We start from the raw sequence: 17,653 nt of genomic DNA, 5'->3' as shown, positions 1-17,653 counted from the left end.
TCGAGGGCATTGGATATGCAGGGATGGCCACATCAGGCCCCTAATTTATTTTCAGAAAATAGTTTTGAGTTTTTCCCACAAAATTTCAGGGCATTAATAGTTTGTTAGGTGGGTGAATCCCAGTTTAGTTCAGATATTACTAGTGAGCAAGTATACAATAGGGATTTTGATTGTTGCAAAAATATACAGGATTTGGTCCATATGTGGATTAGAATAGCACTTTGATATGGTAATACCTCAGAGCTTCATTGCACAAATATGTATTTATTTACTTTACCATTCAGTGTGTTTGAGTTTTAATTTGATTCAAGTTTGTCCAGTTTAGAATAGCAGATGGGAACTAATGTGATTTCAGTACTTCATAACTATGGTAAGTTTAATTGAATCACTGTTTCAAATAGGTAGTACATTTCCAGTCCAAGGAATTGACATACAAGGCACATAGAAAGATTGTACATAATAAAACTCACCCTAGAATTGAGAGTACTCAGCAAGGGATAATAGGTAGGGGTATTAGTGCTACCTATTGAGATTTCCCAACATAAAACCCTGTGTTCAGTTGCTTATAAATTTTCCTGACTTTAATTGGTCAAACTTTAACTGGTGCATAGGGTGGCAATGCCACTCCCTCAAATTTGGCATACCCCCCCCGCCATCAAAGGCCTGGCTCAATCCAGAATGGCACTGAAGACACTGAGAACCAGGGCCCAGATTACAATGCCCAGGATGGGGAGTTGAGCCCAGCCAGCCCTTCAGGACAAGAGCCACTTCAACCAGGATGGGGGTTTTGTGGGACAAAGCAGGACAGTCCTGCAAAATTTGGAACTATTGGACAGGAAGAAGGGAGTTGGTAGGGGGAGAAGGTGAAGCTGAGACTGGTTGGGCAAGGGGACTGGGACTGGGAAGTCATAAGGAAATGGTGGGGACTGGCTACACCAGGACACAAGAACTAGAAACCATTGTGGGGGGGACATAATGGAGGCAGGAGTGAGGGGAGACAGATCTGACAAGGAGCTGGTGTGCATGGGAAGAACAGGGACTGACTGGACAAAGGGACTGAGAGATGGGATCAGATAAGGGACCGGAACTAGGCCCCACAGTTCTCTGTAACTTATCTGATCAGTCCCATCCAGCTTCCTCCTCTTGGTATGATGGATGGCCATCTTGGCCAACACCAGGAGGAAGTTGAGGAGATGGTCCCATGACTCCATGGGGGCCATGGATAGGGTGTGCATAAATGAAAACATGTGGGGAGAAGTGCAGCCAGAATCTCAGTAAGAGGTTCTGGAGAAAGGGAGGAGGGCCTGCAATCTGATGCACCCTACATAGATGTGTATCAGGGTCTATTTCTCACTGCAAAAGGGACAGGTGCCATGGGAGTTTATGAACCATGTCAGGTACATGCTCATGCACACTGCTCCATTGAGGAGACACCAACTAATATCCCTGGCAGGCTGTAGAACCAGGATGGAGTACAGACTAATCCATGGGATTCCTCACCCTCCTTAGAAGACAAGAGGACCTGCCACTTGGTGTTGGGGCAGGAACAATGGCAAAGAAATGGGGGGTATGAAGCACAAATATGTACAGATGCTCTCTGAGTGCAGTTTGGAGACGACTAGATGGATGTCGTTCAGCCAACCCAGGCAAGTGCCAGATGATGAGTTCCAAGGATGAGGGGTGGCCGAGGAGCACCCTTTTACAGGACTCACTCATGGAAGGCAAGAGAAGTAAGAAGCAAGACTGCCCGCACCTCCTGGAACATATGATAGGTGACATGCAGTATAGGCAGCCCCCTGCATTGGTCGAACGCTACAGCGTCCACCTAATCCCTCCGATTGTATTCAAGGAGGTCTCCAAGTCTGGTGGCATCAGCTAGGGCCATCCTCTGGTACACCAAGAGGGACTCCACTATCTGCACATGAAGATGGAGGTTTGAGCTGCCAGTCATATTGGAGCCCTTGGAAGCGGCGAAAGAAGGCATGTGCCAGCCAGCATGCTTTGTTCCAGACTATCTGTATGAAAAAGGAGTCTCTTTAGGGCTGGAAAGCATGGTCCTGGCTGTGGATGCAAACCAAGCCCTGTATGCCCACTCCTGAGTAAGGGTCAGGATACCTACAGAGACCCAGTGCAGCCCTGGACAGAAAAACTCCACAATTTTATTCTAGAGGCTGGCTAGGGCATCCACAGTGTTAAACTGATGCCAGACCATGGACAGGATTAGATGGTTGGGCACCTGCACTCTCACCCAAAGGGAAAGGCACCAGAGCAGCAGCATCCAGCTCCACAGCCAGTCGACTACCCTGTCTTCGTGATGGACCCAGTTCTCCAGTGTATATATGTGGTGGGGGGATCGGTGGGTTTGCTCAAGGTTGTATTGAGCTAGACAAGACACTCCACAGAGGTGTACTGCACCTGGAGAAGCCCCATGAAGCAGGGCCCAAAGCTAAATGCCTGCCAAGTATCTATGAGATATCTGTGATCCACCCTGAGTACTTGTGGCACCTTAGAGACTAACACATTTTTAGAGCATAAGCCTTCATAATGGCTGAGCTATTACACACATTGAATCTATTTCCCCATGTTAAGTATCGTCACATCTTCTTGTCAAACTGTGTGAAATGGGCTGTGTTGATTAACACTACAGAAAGTTTTTTTCTCTTAATTAATTAGCCTCTTAGAGTTGGTAGGGCAACTCAGATCTTTTCATGTTCTCTGTGTGTGTGTGTATATATCTCCTTACTATATGTAGGTTGAAATAAGATACGTTGACTTCAGCTACACTATTCCTGTAGCTGAAGTTGCGTATCTTACATTGACCTCCCCACCCCACCCCAGTGTAGACCAGGGCTACGGTGCCACAAGTACTCCTGTTCTTTTTGCGGATACAGACTAACATGGCTGCTACTATGAAACCTCTCATGGCTACTACTGTGGAGAATTGGATTCTATCCCTGGTTCTGCCATGGAGTTCCTGAGTAATGCTAAACAAATCACTTAAACTAAACTTTTCACAGGTGGTCGCTAATTTTGTGTTCCTCATTTTCTGGTGCCCAAGTTGATACTCTGGGTCTGATTCGAAGAACTGCTGAGCATTCACAGTCAGTGAGAACTGTGCTTTGAAAGTATAAAGTGCTAAATAATGGGAAGTATTCAGCAATACCAGATGCTGGGTGTCTCAAAAGAGTGGATACTTTGGACTGTAATCTCTTTGTACTTTACCTCCCATCCTGTAAAACTGGGTAATAATACCTCCTCACCACTCAGAAGTGTTGCAAAGATAAATTAATGTTTGTGAAGCATTCAGATACTACAGTGATGAGCACTCTAGAAAAACCTATGCAGAAATTAATAATTCTGTCTTCAGAGCAGAGCACTGAATGAGGCAGGGGTCCTATGGCCCTTGCACAGGCAACCTTAATTCTGGAATTTCCTAGCTCCTAGGTGCTTGAATTTGCAACTTTAATAATGTTCTTTTAATATTTTTGTGTGTCTATGTGTGTATGCAGAAAAAATGGATGATGTCATACACAAATAAGGGAGAAAGGGGAATCAGAGCTCTTTACATCACTTGGATGAATGCAGAAGCCCCTGTCCTCAATCTGAGCATTCCTTCAGGGGAGAAGAAATCTGTACAGCAGCAGAGTGGTTGAGCGAAGCAAGGAGCTGTCCAGGAAGTGATTGGGGTTTTGTTTGCAGATCTGTGACTGGTTGGGGGCAGGGGTACACTGACATTCAGTCTCTCTTCATCAGTAGAATGAAGAAAAAGGTAGAGAAATTCTTTAGCCAGTGTTGAAAAATAGAGATGAGGCACCTTTTAGCTATGTCCTCCTCATCTTTTCTAATTACAAAGACTTTGTGAAAATATAAGACTGATCGTACTTATTTTCCCCCATCAGACCTGGTTCACAAACCTTCTGTCCAGCTCTTCCAAGCTGTTGTCCAGGTTGCCTCAGATTCTGGGTCAATTTGTTATTTGGCCCATCGTTCAAAGCTCGTTGGATAAATTATCACAGCCTGTCAGAAATCTTGGCCTGCCATGCAGAATATGTTGTAATTTATGAAAAGCTACCTCCTGGATTAACTCAGAATCTTCCTCTGAGAGGGAAATTTGGCCTTTTTCTGTAGCAGGTACTACGGCTCTCATTGTGGATGCATTCTTCGATGTGACTGGAAAAGGGTACAAAGTGCGGTGATATTGTATGCCTTGCCAATTAGTTCAGTTCTGCAGCTCTCCCACTGTGTTTCTCATATAGAATATTTATTTAGGATCAGATACTTGATTTCTGGTAAGCCCTTTACACTACTGCTTTGTCTTAACACATAGCAGAATCCTCAGCTGCTTCTCCCTATGTTGGCATCAGGGGTATTCTGGGAAGTGTCACGTGGGGTTGATCCTTGCTAGTGGGATAGCTTCTTGGGAAGTTACTCTAACTTGCAGCAGGGGCTGCTTATGTCCTAGGCAGCTGCCGTGACAGCTGGGATGGAGCAGAGAGATGGCAGAAAGCTGCACTGCTGTACCTGGGGATAGAGTCATAGAATCGTAGGACTGGAAAGGATCTTGTGAGGTCATCTAGTCCAGTCCCCTGCATTCATGGCAGGACGAAGTATTATCTGGACCATCCCTGACAGATATTTGTCTAACCTGCTCTTAAAAATCTGCAATGATGGAAATTCCACAACCTCCCTATGCTATTTATTCCAGTGCTTAACCATCTTGACAGGAATTTTTTCCTAATGTCCAACCTAAAGAGCCCTTGCAATTTAAGCTCACTGCTTCTTGTCCTATCCTCAAGGGGTAATGAGAACAATTTTCCCCCCTCCTCCTTGTAACAACCTTTTATGTACTCGAAAACTGTTATCATATCCCCTCTGTCTTCTCTTCTCCAGACTAAACAAACCCATTTTTTTCAATCTTCTCTCATAGTTCATGTTTTCTAGACCTTTAATCATTTTTGTTGCTCTTTTCTGGACTTCCTCCAATTTGTCCACATCTTTCCTGAAATGTGGTGCCCAGCAGTGGACACAATACTCGAGTTGAACCCTTATCAGAGCGGAATAGAGCAGAAGAATTACTTATTGTCTCTTACTTACAACACTCCTGCTAATACACCCCAGAATGATGTTTAGTTTTTTGCAACAGTGTTACACAGTTGATTCATATTTAGCTTGTGAAACACTATGACCCCCACATCCCTTTCTGCAGTACTCCATCCTAGGCAGTCATTTCCCATTTTGTATGTGTGCAGCTGATTGTTCCTTCCTAAGTGGAGTACCTTGCATTTGTCCTCATTGAATTACATCTTGTTTACTTCAGACCATTTCTTTAGTTTGTTGAGATCATTTTTAATTTTAATTCTATCCTTGAAAGCACTTGCAACCCCTCTCAGCTTGGTATCATCCACAAACTTTTTAAGTGCACTCTTTATGTTATCATCTAAATCATTGATGAAGATATTGAACAGAATTAGACCCAGAACTGACCCCACTCGTTATGCCCTTCCAGCATGACCGTGAACCTCTGATAACTATTCTCTTGGAACGCTTTTCCAACCAGTTATGCACCCATCTTATGGTAGCTCCATCTAGGTTACATTTCCCTAGTTTGTATATGAACAGACTAAGAGACCTGGCCCTTTGAGTTTATCTGCATGAATTAGTGAATTTGATGATCAGATGCATTTTAACTGCAAAATTTGGATTTTTTACAGATATCTTGATGTGAAATCTACGCAGAGTACTAGTACATTGTAGCTTGGGATAGTTAAGGTGAATGTTAGTTCGCTCATTCTGTAGAAATTTTTCCTGGAGTTCGTGATGGGAAAAACTGAGGAGCCTTTCATGCATAGAAACTCATGCAGTGCTGTGGATGTATATGCCTGATTATTGAGGGGACACGGAAAAGTCTGTCCACTAGAACTGGTGGATTTGCAGAAACTCTGTTTAATTAATGAATTATTATTTATCTATATTATAGTAGCTTCCACAAGTTGCTAGATACTGTTCATATGTACAGGAAGACACAGCCCCTGCTTTGAAGAGCTCGCAAACTGAACTCTCATTTGTAATTACAAATTTAAAGTTAAAATAAAAATATATTTAATGTGATATATTTCATTTTCTAATGAATGAAATGCACAGGGCTAGTATTTTGCCTGCTCTAACAGCAGTCAGGACGGATATTTGCTAATGTTTGTTTAAAAAGGGGGAGTTACTACTTTTCCGTCTGCCGGGAGGAGCCTCAGTCATCACTCTTACTTCTCTTTCCTGCCAAGAAAATACAGAAACTCTTTGACGTTTGAAAGTGAAGTTTCGGGAACTTATCTGCAAGTTTTCCTAAAGAATGATGGGGCAATTCTTTAAACACGGGGAGGAATGGAATACAAAACTGGTGGAACTAATGTGCTGTATGGGTTAGTAGTACAGTATTTACGATGGTTTGCATTTTCCAGACTTATAGTAGCATGTTTGCTTTGGAAAGGAAAGTTATAAGACCTGCAATAGGTAGCATAGCTGAGCTGTTACACTCTGAGAAATTTCTCAGAAATCATGAAAGAGCAAGTGCTATCAATCTTTAGAGACTTTCAAATAGTAGGTTGAGTTTCATTTCTGAATTTTATATTTATACCACAGTGTTTAAAGTTGTCATAGTCTTTAATCATTGCATACAGTATGCCTAGTTTGCTATGTTTTGTTTTGAGATCAGGCAGGTTAAATGCATTTCTGAAGAGGTTGGTCTTTACCAAAACTATATTAAAGTTGTTTGCCTCTATCTTTTTCGTGTCTTTACCAGCTGACAGTTTTCTGCCACACTACAGTTTTGTGTTCGTCATAGGTGAATTGACAATGCATTGATATACAAAATTGTTGCTTAATTAAATAGTTTCCTAAGGAGTATATATTTATAGGCAGCAGTCTTTTACATGTGTTAATATTTAAAATAGACTTAAAATTAACAGGCACTACAGGGAGAGGGAGAGAATCTCTCAAGCTTGCACAGGTGGTGTGCATTCCTGTGTACCATGAAGCTCCTGCTTCGTGGGACCCCCCTACCGTGTTTGTGAATTGAGCCGATGGATCCACCCCTTAGCTCTCAGGCTAGACTAGTGGTTGCATGACAGCTCTGTAGTCTTCGGTATGTGGAGAAGGATTTCTTCACCCCACTTACTGCCAAGACACCCACCTCTTGGGTGGGCCCTCTCATTAGGCCAGACATTATGAGCAACATTTTCCTGTAACAAATAAGAACATTTGCTATGTACATAGCACCTTTCATATAAAGATCTCAAAACGCTTTACAAAGGCGGCTAAGTATTATGATTCCCAGTATAACCTGACCCTGATGCACAAATACATAAATGACTTGCTGAAAATCATGTTATCGGTAAGAAGTAGAATTCAGGTCTCCTAATTTCTAGACAGGATTCATGTTCCCTAGACTAGAAGATAATTGAGGTGATAATTTGCAAGTCAAGGTCTGAGCTGCAGTAAAACTAAACATATCTGATTCCTTGTTTTTCAGTTGTAGAGTTTATTATTTTCTGGGTAAAAAGAGAGAGATCCTGCCGTACATATACATTTTATTTCCTTTTAAGCACAATATGCAGATTGTCATCACTGTATACATTGGGTTATGCTTGTTATTTATTAATACGTGGCTTTCTTTTTAGAGTTGCTGAGCACTCACAGGTCCCACTGATATCAATGGGAACTAAAGGTGCCCAGCTTCTTTGAAAATCAAGCCAATGATCTAAAATTTCAGATCATGTAATTAAAATTAACTCAGATTTGCATATTGTTTCATGGCCAGTTGAAGTCAGTGTAGATTTACATTAGCAAAAGTAAAATTAGATCATGTCAGGCTCTGAGTAGGATATGGTGCAGAACCAATTTAAACTAAGGGGAAGTCCAGTTGGAGCATATCCGCTGTGCAGCCTGCTCTCCCACAGTAAGCCAGCCCCAGTGGTTGATGCATGAGACGGCAGCTTTACTGCTTCACCCACATTTTGTCAGAGGGCAGCCGCTGCCCGAAAGTTATAACAAGGGTAACAACTGTGTCCTTACCTTGTGCATGGGCTGCAAAAAGAGGCAGAGGCTCCTGGCACCCTCCTCCATTTTGCAGGCCTGCTGAGGCCATCTAATCTTAAATTTAGAATAATGTTGTCTAGTGATTACACAGTATGTTTGAGTCTGCAGTGATTACACAGTGCGTTTGAGTCTGTAGCTCATATTAGATTTCTGCTTAGATTTTAGTTCTATTTTGTATTGGTTGATAAAGTCAGTGATTGGGGTGGTGCATAGATGTAGGAAATCTGTTCTGACCAGTGATATGAAAGGGAGCAAACGTTGAAGTGAGATTTGAACAGTTTGTTTTTGCTATCTATGTTTTTAGGAACCCTCCTCACCACTCACATACCTCTTTTCCTTTGTAGCCCAATATAAATGATCCTGATTCTTTAATGTGATCATTGGAAGTGCCTATTCATGCTTTCCATGAATGGGATAAAATCTTACTGTTTTATTCTGTTGCTTCTGTCCTGTTGCTGCAGTCTTTTGGGGAAATCTGCTAATACTAACAGCTCCCACCTAAGAAAGTACTGGCAGCTGGAGCCTCATGCCAGTATAGTGAACATCCATGCCCACATTTAGGGATGGAAGAATTCAAGACTATACAGTCTTTAAATGAAAGTGCCTCATGCTCCTGCATATTGGAACAGGAAGCCCCCCCGATCAAAAAGTATTTTGTTGTCAAAAACTAGTCAATAGTCTTTCTGTTGGCAAATGGTTTAATGATTAATTAAATTTTACAGGGCCTAGCCCAAGTGTTCATGGCTCTTATTATATGCACCCAAATCCCTTTAGTGGAACCTTGAGAATAGAAAGCCAAAGTCTTTGTTCCGGGGAGTGATCTTCCTGATAGTATTACTAACAGAACAGGAGGAGACATGCTGATCTTACTGAGGAGGAGACCTGATATTTTGCATGCAAAAATCTTTACTTTGACTTGGCGTATGCAAATATTTTGTTTTAAAATGAGATATTGCAAGAACATTTATACACAAAAACACTGCTGTTGTATATAGTGCCACTTAAATTAGTTCATGTATCTGTCTCACAGATTGTTTCTCTCTTCTAACATTACCAGAGTGTTTATTTGTAAATATTAATAAAAGCAGCAATGCAGAACCTTTTGCAGTGCTATATTATTTTTAGAGCTATTGAAAACTCTTTTTTTCCCCTTTTTCCTTCCCCAGATGAACGGGACAAAGTACAAAAGAAAACCTTCACAAAATGGTTAAATCAACACCTCATGAAGGTCAGTTTATGTTTCTGTCATACCAGTGACATGGAATATTACCTTGGGTGAATGTGGGTTTTACTAAACATTTGATATGAGACTGCAATAGTGTTACTGTGGAATAAGTTTCAAGAGAGGAAGATTCTGAAGTTTTAGGGAGTAATGGAGAAAATGAAGCATTACTGCTGTTTACTTTTTTGGTCCTAGCAAATGCATGTGCCCTAAGTGCTAGAATCTCAGATGGCAGGGGGATTTATTTGAGTGTTTATGTATGAAATTAAAATGATTCAGTTTTCTTTGGAGAAGGAACTAAGTTGGTTTAATTTGTGAGGAGGGAAGTGTCCTTGAGCATTATGAATCCGAACCAGCATTCATGGTTTAGAAATAAATGCTTTCTAAAGATTAAAATATTTTTCAGCATTGAACTTAGCCCCAGGGACAGCGCATATCATTTTAGCAACATGTGCAACTTTTAGTCAACGGAGAATTGAAGGCTGTGAGTTCACCTTCACAGCATTGCCCTTCAGCTCTAAATTCAATCTGCTGTTTCATTGCCAACCATCTATCCCAGACATTTCTTTGGAGGAAGAGATTGTGTGATTGTTTCATGTAACTTGCTTTGCTTGCAGTGTAAGGCAAAGGTTGAATTCATGTGTGAGTCACATTAAATTAAAACGTATCTGCAAACTGTCAGAACTAAGGTTTAATCAGTAGGTGTTATATTGAAACACCATCGCAAAGGTTTGCTTATGTCCACATTTTGTGAAATATATCACCTAAATTTTTCTGGCTTATTTAATCATTTTGTCATCTCTTTGCTGTGGCTGCACTGAGGATACTGGAGGAGTTTTAGACACTTTCTGCTGCAGAATTGGAAGTGTGTCACCAATCTTTGCAGTCGATTCTCTTTACATTTTTTCACTTGGGCTCCTCGAGTTTTTAGAAGAGGCAACTGTTATAACCTTATTCCCAGATTCTGGACCTTAGCGTCCAAAATTTGGGGGTTAGCATGAAAACCTCCAAGCTTAGTTACCAGCTTGGACCTGGTACTGCTGCCACCACCCAAAAAATTAGAGTGTTTTGGGGCACTCTGGTCCCCCTGAAAAACCTTCCCTGGGGACCACAAGACCCAAATCCCTTGAGTCTCACAACAAAGGGAGATAATCCTGATTCCCTTCCCCCCTCCAGGTGCTCCTGGAGAGATACACAGACACAAGCTCTGTGAAACTACGCAGAGTGAGTCCCCCTCTCCGTTCCCAATCCTGGAACAAAAGCACTTTCCTCTTCACCCAGAGGAAATGCAAAATCAGGCTAGCAATCCAACACACAGCTTTCCCCTGATTTCTTCCTCCCACCAATTCCCTGGTGAGTACAGACTTAATTTCCCTGAAGTAAAGAAAAACTCCAACAGGTCTTAAAGAAAACTTTATATAAAAAAGAAAGAAAAAATACAAATGTTCTCTCTGTATTAAGATGATACAACACAGGGTCAATTGCTTAAAAAAATAGTGAATAAACAGCCTTATTCAAAAAGAATACAAATCAAAGCATTTCCAGCACTTATATTCATGCAAATACCAAAGAAAAGAAACCATAGAACTTACTATCTGATCTCTTTGTCCTTACACTTAGAAACAGAAGACTAGAAAATAGAACTACTTCTCCAAAGCTCAGAGACAGCAGGCAGACAGACAAAAGACCTCTTACACAAACTTCCCTCCACCCAAAGTTGAAAAAATCCGGTTTCCTGATTGGTTCTCTGGTCAGGTGTTTCAGGTGAAAGAGACATTAACCCTTAGCTATCTGTTTATGACACGCCTCCCAAATTGCAGACAGTGGGGAAGCTCACTGGCGGCAATTTCTTCTAGAACTTGAAAATAAACAGATTAATACAACACATGCACCTTTACATATACTACTAAGTATATAACTAACAGACTTTAGATTTTAAGAACACTTTTTAACTACTGGATTCTGGGAAACTTTCACGGGAGAGTGCATCAGCAACTTTGTTAGAAGCTCCTGTGATGTGTTGAATTTCAAAATCAAAATCTTGGAGAGCTAAACTCCAACGAAGAAGTTTCTTGTTGTTCCCCTTGGCAGTATGAAGCCACTTTAGTGCAGCATGGTCAGTTTGTAGTTGGAATTGCCGTCCCCAAACATATGGGCGTAGCTTTTCCAGGGCGTACACAATGGCATAGCATTCCTTTTCAATGACTGACCAGTGACTTTCCCTCTCAGACAGTTTCTTGCTGAGAAACACGACAGGATGGAAGTTGTGATCTGTTGCTTCCTGCATGAGCACTGCTCCTATACCACGCTCAGATGCATCCGTGGTTACTAGGAATGGCTTGTCAAAGTCCGGGGCCCTGAGCACAGGGTCCGACATGAGCGTTGCCTTAAGCTGGGTAAAGGCTTTTTGACACTCATCAGTCCACTTAACGGCATTTGGCTGGGTCTTTTTGGTCAGGTCGGTCAATGGGGCAGCGATTTGGCTGTAGTGTGGTACAAATTGCCTGTAGTATCCGGCCAAGCCTAAGAAGGATTGGACCTGTTTCTTTGACCTTGGGACAGGCCACTTTTGGATAGCATCCACCTTGGCCTGTAGGGGGTTTATGGTTCCTCGACCCACCTGGTGCCCCAGGTAAGTCACTCTGTTTTGGCCTATTTGACACTTTTTGGCCTTAACAGTTAGTCCTGCCTGCCTGATGCGCTCAAAGACCTTTTCCAGGTGTAGTAGGTGTTCGGGCCAGGAGTCTGAAAAAATGGCCACATCATCGAGGTAGGCAACTGCAAATTCTCCCAGTCCAGCTAGTAGACCGTCTACCAGCCTCTGGAAGGTGGCGGGTGCATTTCGAAGGCCGAAAGGAAGGACATTGAATTCATACACCCCCGCATGGGTGACGAATGCTGACCTCTGCTTGGCAGGTTCATCTAGCGGTACTTGCCAGTACCCCTTGGTTAAGTCTACTGTAGAGATGAACTGGGCACGTCCCAACTTTTCCAATAGCTCATTAGTACGTGGCATTGGATAGTTGTCCGGACAAGTTACAGCATTTAGCTTACGGTAGTCCACGCAAAAGCGTATTTCCCCATCTGGTTTGGGTACCAGAACCACTGGAGATGCCCATGCACTGGTAGATGGGCGGATTATACCCATCTGTAGCATGTTCTGGATCTCCCGGTCTATAGCAGCTTGGGCATGAGGAGACACCCGGTAGGGTGGGGTTCTGATTGGGTGAGCATTACCTGTATCAATGGAGTGGTATGCCCGTTCAGTCCGTCCTGGGGTGGCTGAGAACAATGGGGCGAAGCTAGTGCACAGCTCCTTGATTTGTTGCCGCTGCAGACGTTCCAGGGTGGTTGAGAGGTTCACCTCTTCCACGCCACCGTCTTTTTTTCCATCGTAGTAGACACCGTCAGGCCACTCAGCATCATCTCCCTGGACTGTAAACTGACAAACCTGTAAGTCTCTGGAATAGAAAGGCTTGAGAGAATTACATGGTACACTTTAGGCTTTAGTGAGGAATTGGGAAATGCTATGAGGTAGTTTACAGCTCCCAGGCGCTCTTGGACCGTGAATGGCCCTTCCCATGATGCTTCCATCTTATGGGCCTGTTGCGCCTTCAAGACCATAACCTGGTCTCCTACCTTGAAGGAACGTTCTCTGGCATGTCTGTCATACCAGGCCTTTTGCTCTCCTGAGCATCCTTTAGGTCTCTTTAGCAAGGGCTAAGAGTGTCGGAGGGTGCTTTGTAGGTTGCTTACAAAGTCCAGAATGTTAGTTCCTGGAGAAGGCGTAAACCCCTCCCATTGCTGCTTCACCAACTGTAATGGCCCCTTAACCTCGTGACCATACACAAGTTCAAATGGTGAAAACCCTAAACTGGGATGTGGTACAGCCCTGTAGGCAAACAGCAACTGCTGCAACACTAGGTCCCAATTATTGGAGAATTCGTTGATGAATTTTCGTATCATGGCCCCCAAAGTTCCATTGAACCTTTCCACCAGGCCATTGGTTTGATGGTGGTACGGGGTGGCAACCAAGTGATTCACCCCATGAGTTTCCCACAGTTTTTCCATGGTCCCTGCCAGGAAATTAGACCCTGAATCTGTAAGGATGTCAGAGGGCCAACCTACCCTGGCAAAGATGTCTGTTAGGGCCAGGCACACAGTGTTAGCCCTGGTGTTGCCTAGAGCTACTGCTTCTGGCCACCGGGTAGCAAAGTCCACTAAAGTCAGTACATACTGCTTTCCTCTGGGCGTCTTTTTTGGGAAAGGGCCCAGAATATCCACAGCTACTCGCTGAAATGGGACCTCAATTATGGGGAGTGGCTGGAGAGGGGCCTTGACCTGGTCTTGAGGCTGGACTTGGCAAAAGCTGGGCTGCATGTGCCAGCCAACCCTAACAACCCGGCGCCAATTATTGCTCCACAGCACAGGAAATTTCCCACCTACAAGGCAGGTGATGACACCGAGGCCTTCTTGGAAAATTTTGAAAGAGCCTGTCTTGGGTACAGCATCCCCGAAGACCAGTACATGGTAGAATTAAGGCCACACCTCAGTGGACCTTTAGCAGAGGTGGCAGCTGAAATGCCCAAGCCGCAAATGAATGACTATAAACTTTTTCAAACCAAGGCCAGATACAGGATGGGGATAACCCCAGATCATGCCCGTCGGCGCTTCAGAACCCAAAATGGAAACCAGAGGTGTCATTTCCCAAACACGCCTACTACATTGCAAAAAACTATGAGGCCTGGTTAACAGGAAACAACATTCAAACCTTGGAAGAAGTGAACCTCCTCATACAAATGGAGCAGTTCTTGGATGGTGTTCCTGAAGACATCACACGGTACATACAAGATAGAAATCCCAAAACTATCGCTGAGGCGGGGGAGATTGGAGCCAAATGGATGGAACTGGCAGAAAGCAAAAAAGCTACTGTCAAGGGGAACGATTACCCCAGGGGCACACAGACCATAAACCCTACAACCGAGGACAGCCAAAGACCCTACATACCACCCAAGTAAAGCCACAGATACCCTACTCTTCAACCTCACCAGTCTCCAGTAACTCACCTCGGCCCAGTGACCCATCAGATGGAAGATGCTTTAAGTGTAATGAACCGGGACATATCAAGGCCAACTGTCCCAAGAACACCATGCGAGTGCAATTCATTACACCACCATCACACCAAAGATCCCCAGGCCCGGATGCCTCTCAAATACCCTTGGAGCGAAGGGAAATTTGAGAGTGGGGCGGAAAGAAGGTTACTGCGTGGAGAGACACGGGGGCACAAGTGTCAGCTATCCACCAATCCTTCGTTGACCCCAAATTCATCAACCCAAAGGCCAAAGTTACAATTTACCCCTTCATGTCACAAGCTGTAGACTTGCCTACAGCTCAACTGCCTGTCCAGTACAAAGGCTGGTCAGGAATGTGGACTTTTGCAGTCTATGACAATTATCCTATCCCCATGCTACTGGGGGAAGACTTGGCCAACCAGGTGAGGCGGGCCAAGAGAGTGGGAATGGTTACCCGTAGCCAAACCAGGCAAGCTTCCAGACCCATTCCTGTTCCTGAGCCGTCCACAGAAGCCCCGTCTGTGTTACCAGAGACCCAGACAGAGGCAGTGGACCCGGATTCCATGCCTACCACTGAAACAGCCACAGCATCTCCAGTCCCAGGCCCGGAACTGGAACAGCAACCAGCACCAGCAAGTGCAACCACATCTTCAAACTCAACGCCAGAGGGCGCCAGCGAGCCAGAACTGGCAGAAGCACACGACAGCCATACCCAAAAGGCTCAGCCAGAGCCTGAAATACCCTCAGGTGCACCAGCGGAGAGCGGTTCACCAGCAACGAAAACAATCCCACCGCTGCCACCATGTTATAACCTTATTCCCAGATTCTGGACCTTAGCGTCCAAAATTTGGGGGTTAGCATGAAAACCTCCAAGCTTAGTTACCAGCTTGGACCTGGTACTGCTGCCACCAACCCAAAAATTAGAGTGTTTTGGGGCACTCTGGTCCCCCTGAAAAACCTTCCCTGGGGACCACAAGACCCAAATCCCTTGAGTCTCACAACAAAGGGAGATAATCCTGATTCCCTTCCCCCCTCCAGGTGCTCCTGGAGAGATACACAGACACAAGCTCTGTGAAACTACGCAGAGTGAGTCCCCCTCTCCGTTCCCAATCCTGGAACAAAAGCACTTTCCTCTTCACCCAGAGGAAATGCAAATCAGGCTAGCAATCCAACACACAGCTTTCCCCTGATTTCTTCCTCCCACCAATTCCCTGGTGAGTACAGACTTAATTCCCTGAAGTAAAGAAAAACTCCAACAGGTCTTAAAGAAAACTTTATATAAAAAAGAAAGAAAAAATACAAATGTTCTCTCTGTATTAAGATGATACAACACAGGGTCAATTGCTTAAAAAAATAGTGAATAAACAGCCTTATTCAAAAAGAATACAAATCAAAGCATTTCCAGCACTTATATTCATGCAAATACCAAAGAAAAGAAACCATAAAACTTACTATCTGATCTCTTTGTCCTTACACTTAGAAACAGAAGACTAGAAAATAGAACTACTTCTCCAAAGCTCAGAGACAGCAGGCAGACAGACAAAAGACCTCTTACACAAACTTCCCTCCACCCAAAGTTGAAAAAATCCGGTTTCCTGATTGGTTCTCTGGTCAGGTGTTTCAGGTGAAAGAGACATTAACCCTTAGCTATCTGTTTATGACAGCAACTGAAACCAAACCTGCTGGTGAATCTAAATACGTGAAATTCAGAATCCTAATAGAGTTCTACTTTTTGTATGTTCTAACAAAATTGAGCCACACAACCTCCCACCAAGTGAGCAACCTGGCAACTCAGCAGAGTCCAAAGATCCACAATAAGATCTGATCAAAATCCTGTGGGACCCAATCTTTCTTTCGGAGCAGATTTTTCTTCTAAGCTATTCCATAAGTCCTTCCTGGCACCATGACTCCCTCAAGAGCTGTTCTGTCATTAGCTTCCCCACTGCAGCTGTGTACTACCTTTTCCTGAGTAGGGTGAGATAGAAGTCATGAAGGGATAGTGAATGCTGGTCATCCCAACAGTATCTTGCAGCTGGATTGCTGCTTGTAGATGTGCCAGACTCCAAGGAAACGTGCTCTGGATAGCAGCTGCTCCACAGCTCCCCATTCACTTCTGACATCTCAGCCCCAGAAATCCCCAAATGAGCATGTGTCCCTGCAGAAGGACTTCTGCCAGCTAATGAGAAGGGGCAGCATGCTGCAGAGTGGCTACTCCCCCTTCTGTGATTTCATTGTGTATGTGAATGTATAAGAAATGTGCCCATTGTCCTAGGGTCTAGGCAAGCCCAACATATATTAGTAACAGACTGCCAACAATTGGCAGCAAAAAGGCAATCCCAGATTAACTGCCATGCATTTGTCCATATCATTTTAGATAATTGCTGCCTTGTTTCAGAGGCTGTTAATCTTTTTCTGTACTAGAGATGCAGTTGAAAGATAGATATGGTTTTAATTTTGTATGGGGGGGCGTGGAAGGAGAGAATATATTTGGGGTCTCTTCGAGAATGTCCTTTAATACAAAATTTAAAGTCATTTCTGTTTTGTATTTACAATATCTAGTAAACCAATGTTTATCAGAAATTGTAACTAAATACATCCTACTGTATCATTCGCTTTAAATGGGCCTTAAAGTTTAAAACTCAGATCTGGATTTGTAAACATAACGTTTAAATAAATAAGGTTTTAGTCTAAGCTAATAAGGCTAGAAATAGTGGAAAGTGTTTTTCTTTCTTTAGCTGAACATTCACTTGAAGTGTTTTGAAGCCTTAAACCACACCGTCATGAGAGCCATGTTAGGGAGCCTCGACCCAGTCTTTCTCCTGACCTAGTTTATTCGGGTTTGCCACTGATTTCAGTGGTGGTAGGTTGAGCCCAGCTACTATAAACAAGAGTGAAATGGACCAGTCCCTTTTCATTGTCCAAGCAGAGAGAAATGCACAAAGTAATCAAGTAGCGTATGATGAAAAGGTAACTGTAGGTTACAAAAATTATTTCAGTTTTAGTAATCTGAGATGTCAATGGTAACACAGTTAAGGGCTGTATTTAAAAAAAAAATGTGGCTGATACTGGGCCCCATTCGGCCCCTGTACACATCTCTGGCCATAAGAGTTCTGCAACCCACTGGGAAACATTCTCCTAGTACAGAAGCAGTGTAAGGCTGCCATATACAGCTCTGTGCTGCCCCTGTCATAGCACAGGAAAGGATAAATCGGAGACAGACGAAGGAATCTTCATAATCCAGAGGTGGCAGTCCCAGACACAGGTTATAAAT

At 43.6% G+C, this 17,653-nt stretch overlaps 1 protein-coding gene across 1 annotated transcript in view; it reads left to right on the top strand.

Moving 5' to 3' along the window:
* Positions 1-17,653, top strand: part of DST (dystonin) — a 550,812-nt gene that overhangs the window by 237,778 nt on the left and 295,381 nt on the right. Inside the window, 1 exon segment of the mRNA XM_030558316.1 lies at positions 9,255-9,316. Coding sequence (XP_030414176.1) covers positions 9,255-9,316 — 62 coding nt within the window.

The sequence above is a fragment of the Gopherus evgoodei genome, chromosome 3, assembly GCF_007399415.2.
Source record: "Gopherus evgoodei ecotype Sinaloan lineage chromosome 3, rGopEvg1_v1.p, whole genome shotgun sequence".
NCBI classification, from domain to species: domain Eukaryota; kingdom Metazoa; phylum Chordata; order Testudines; family Testudinidae; genus Gopherus; species Gopherus evgoodei.
This window is presented reverse-complemented; position numbering and strand designations above follow the sequence as displayed.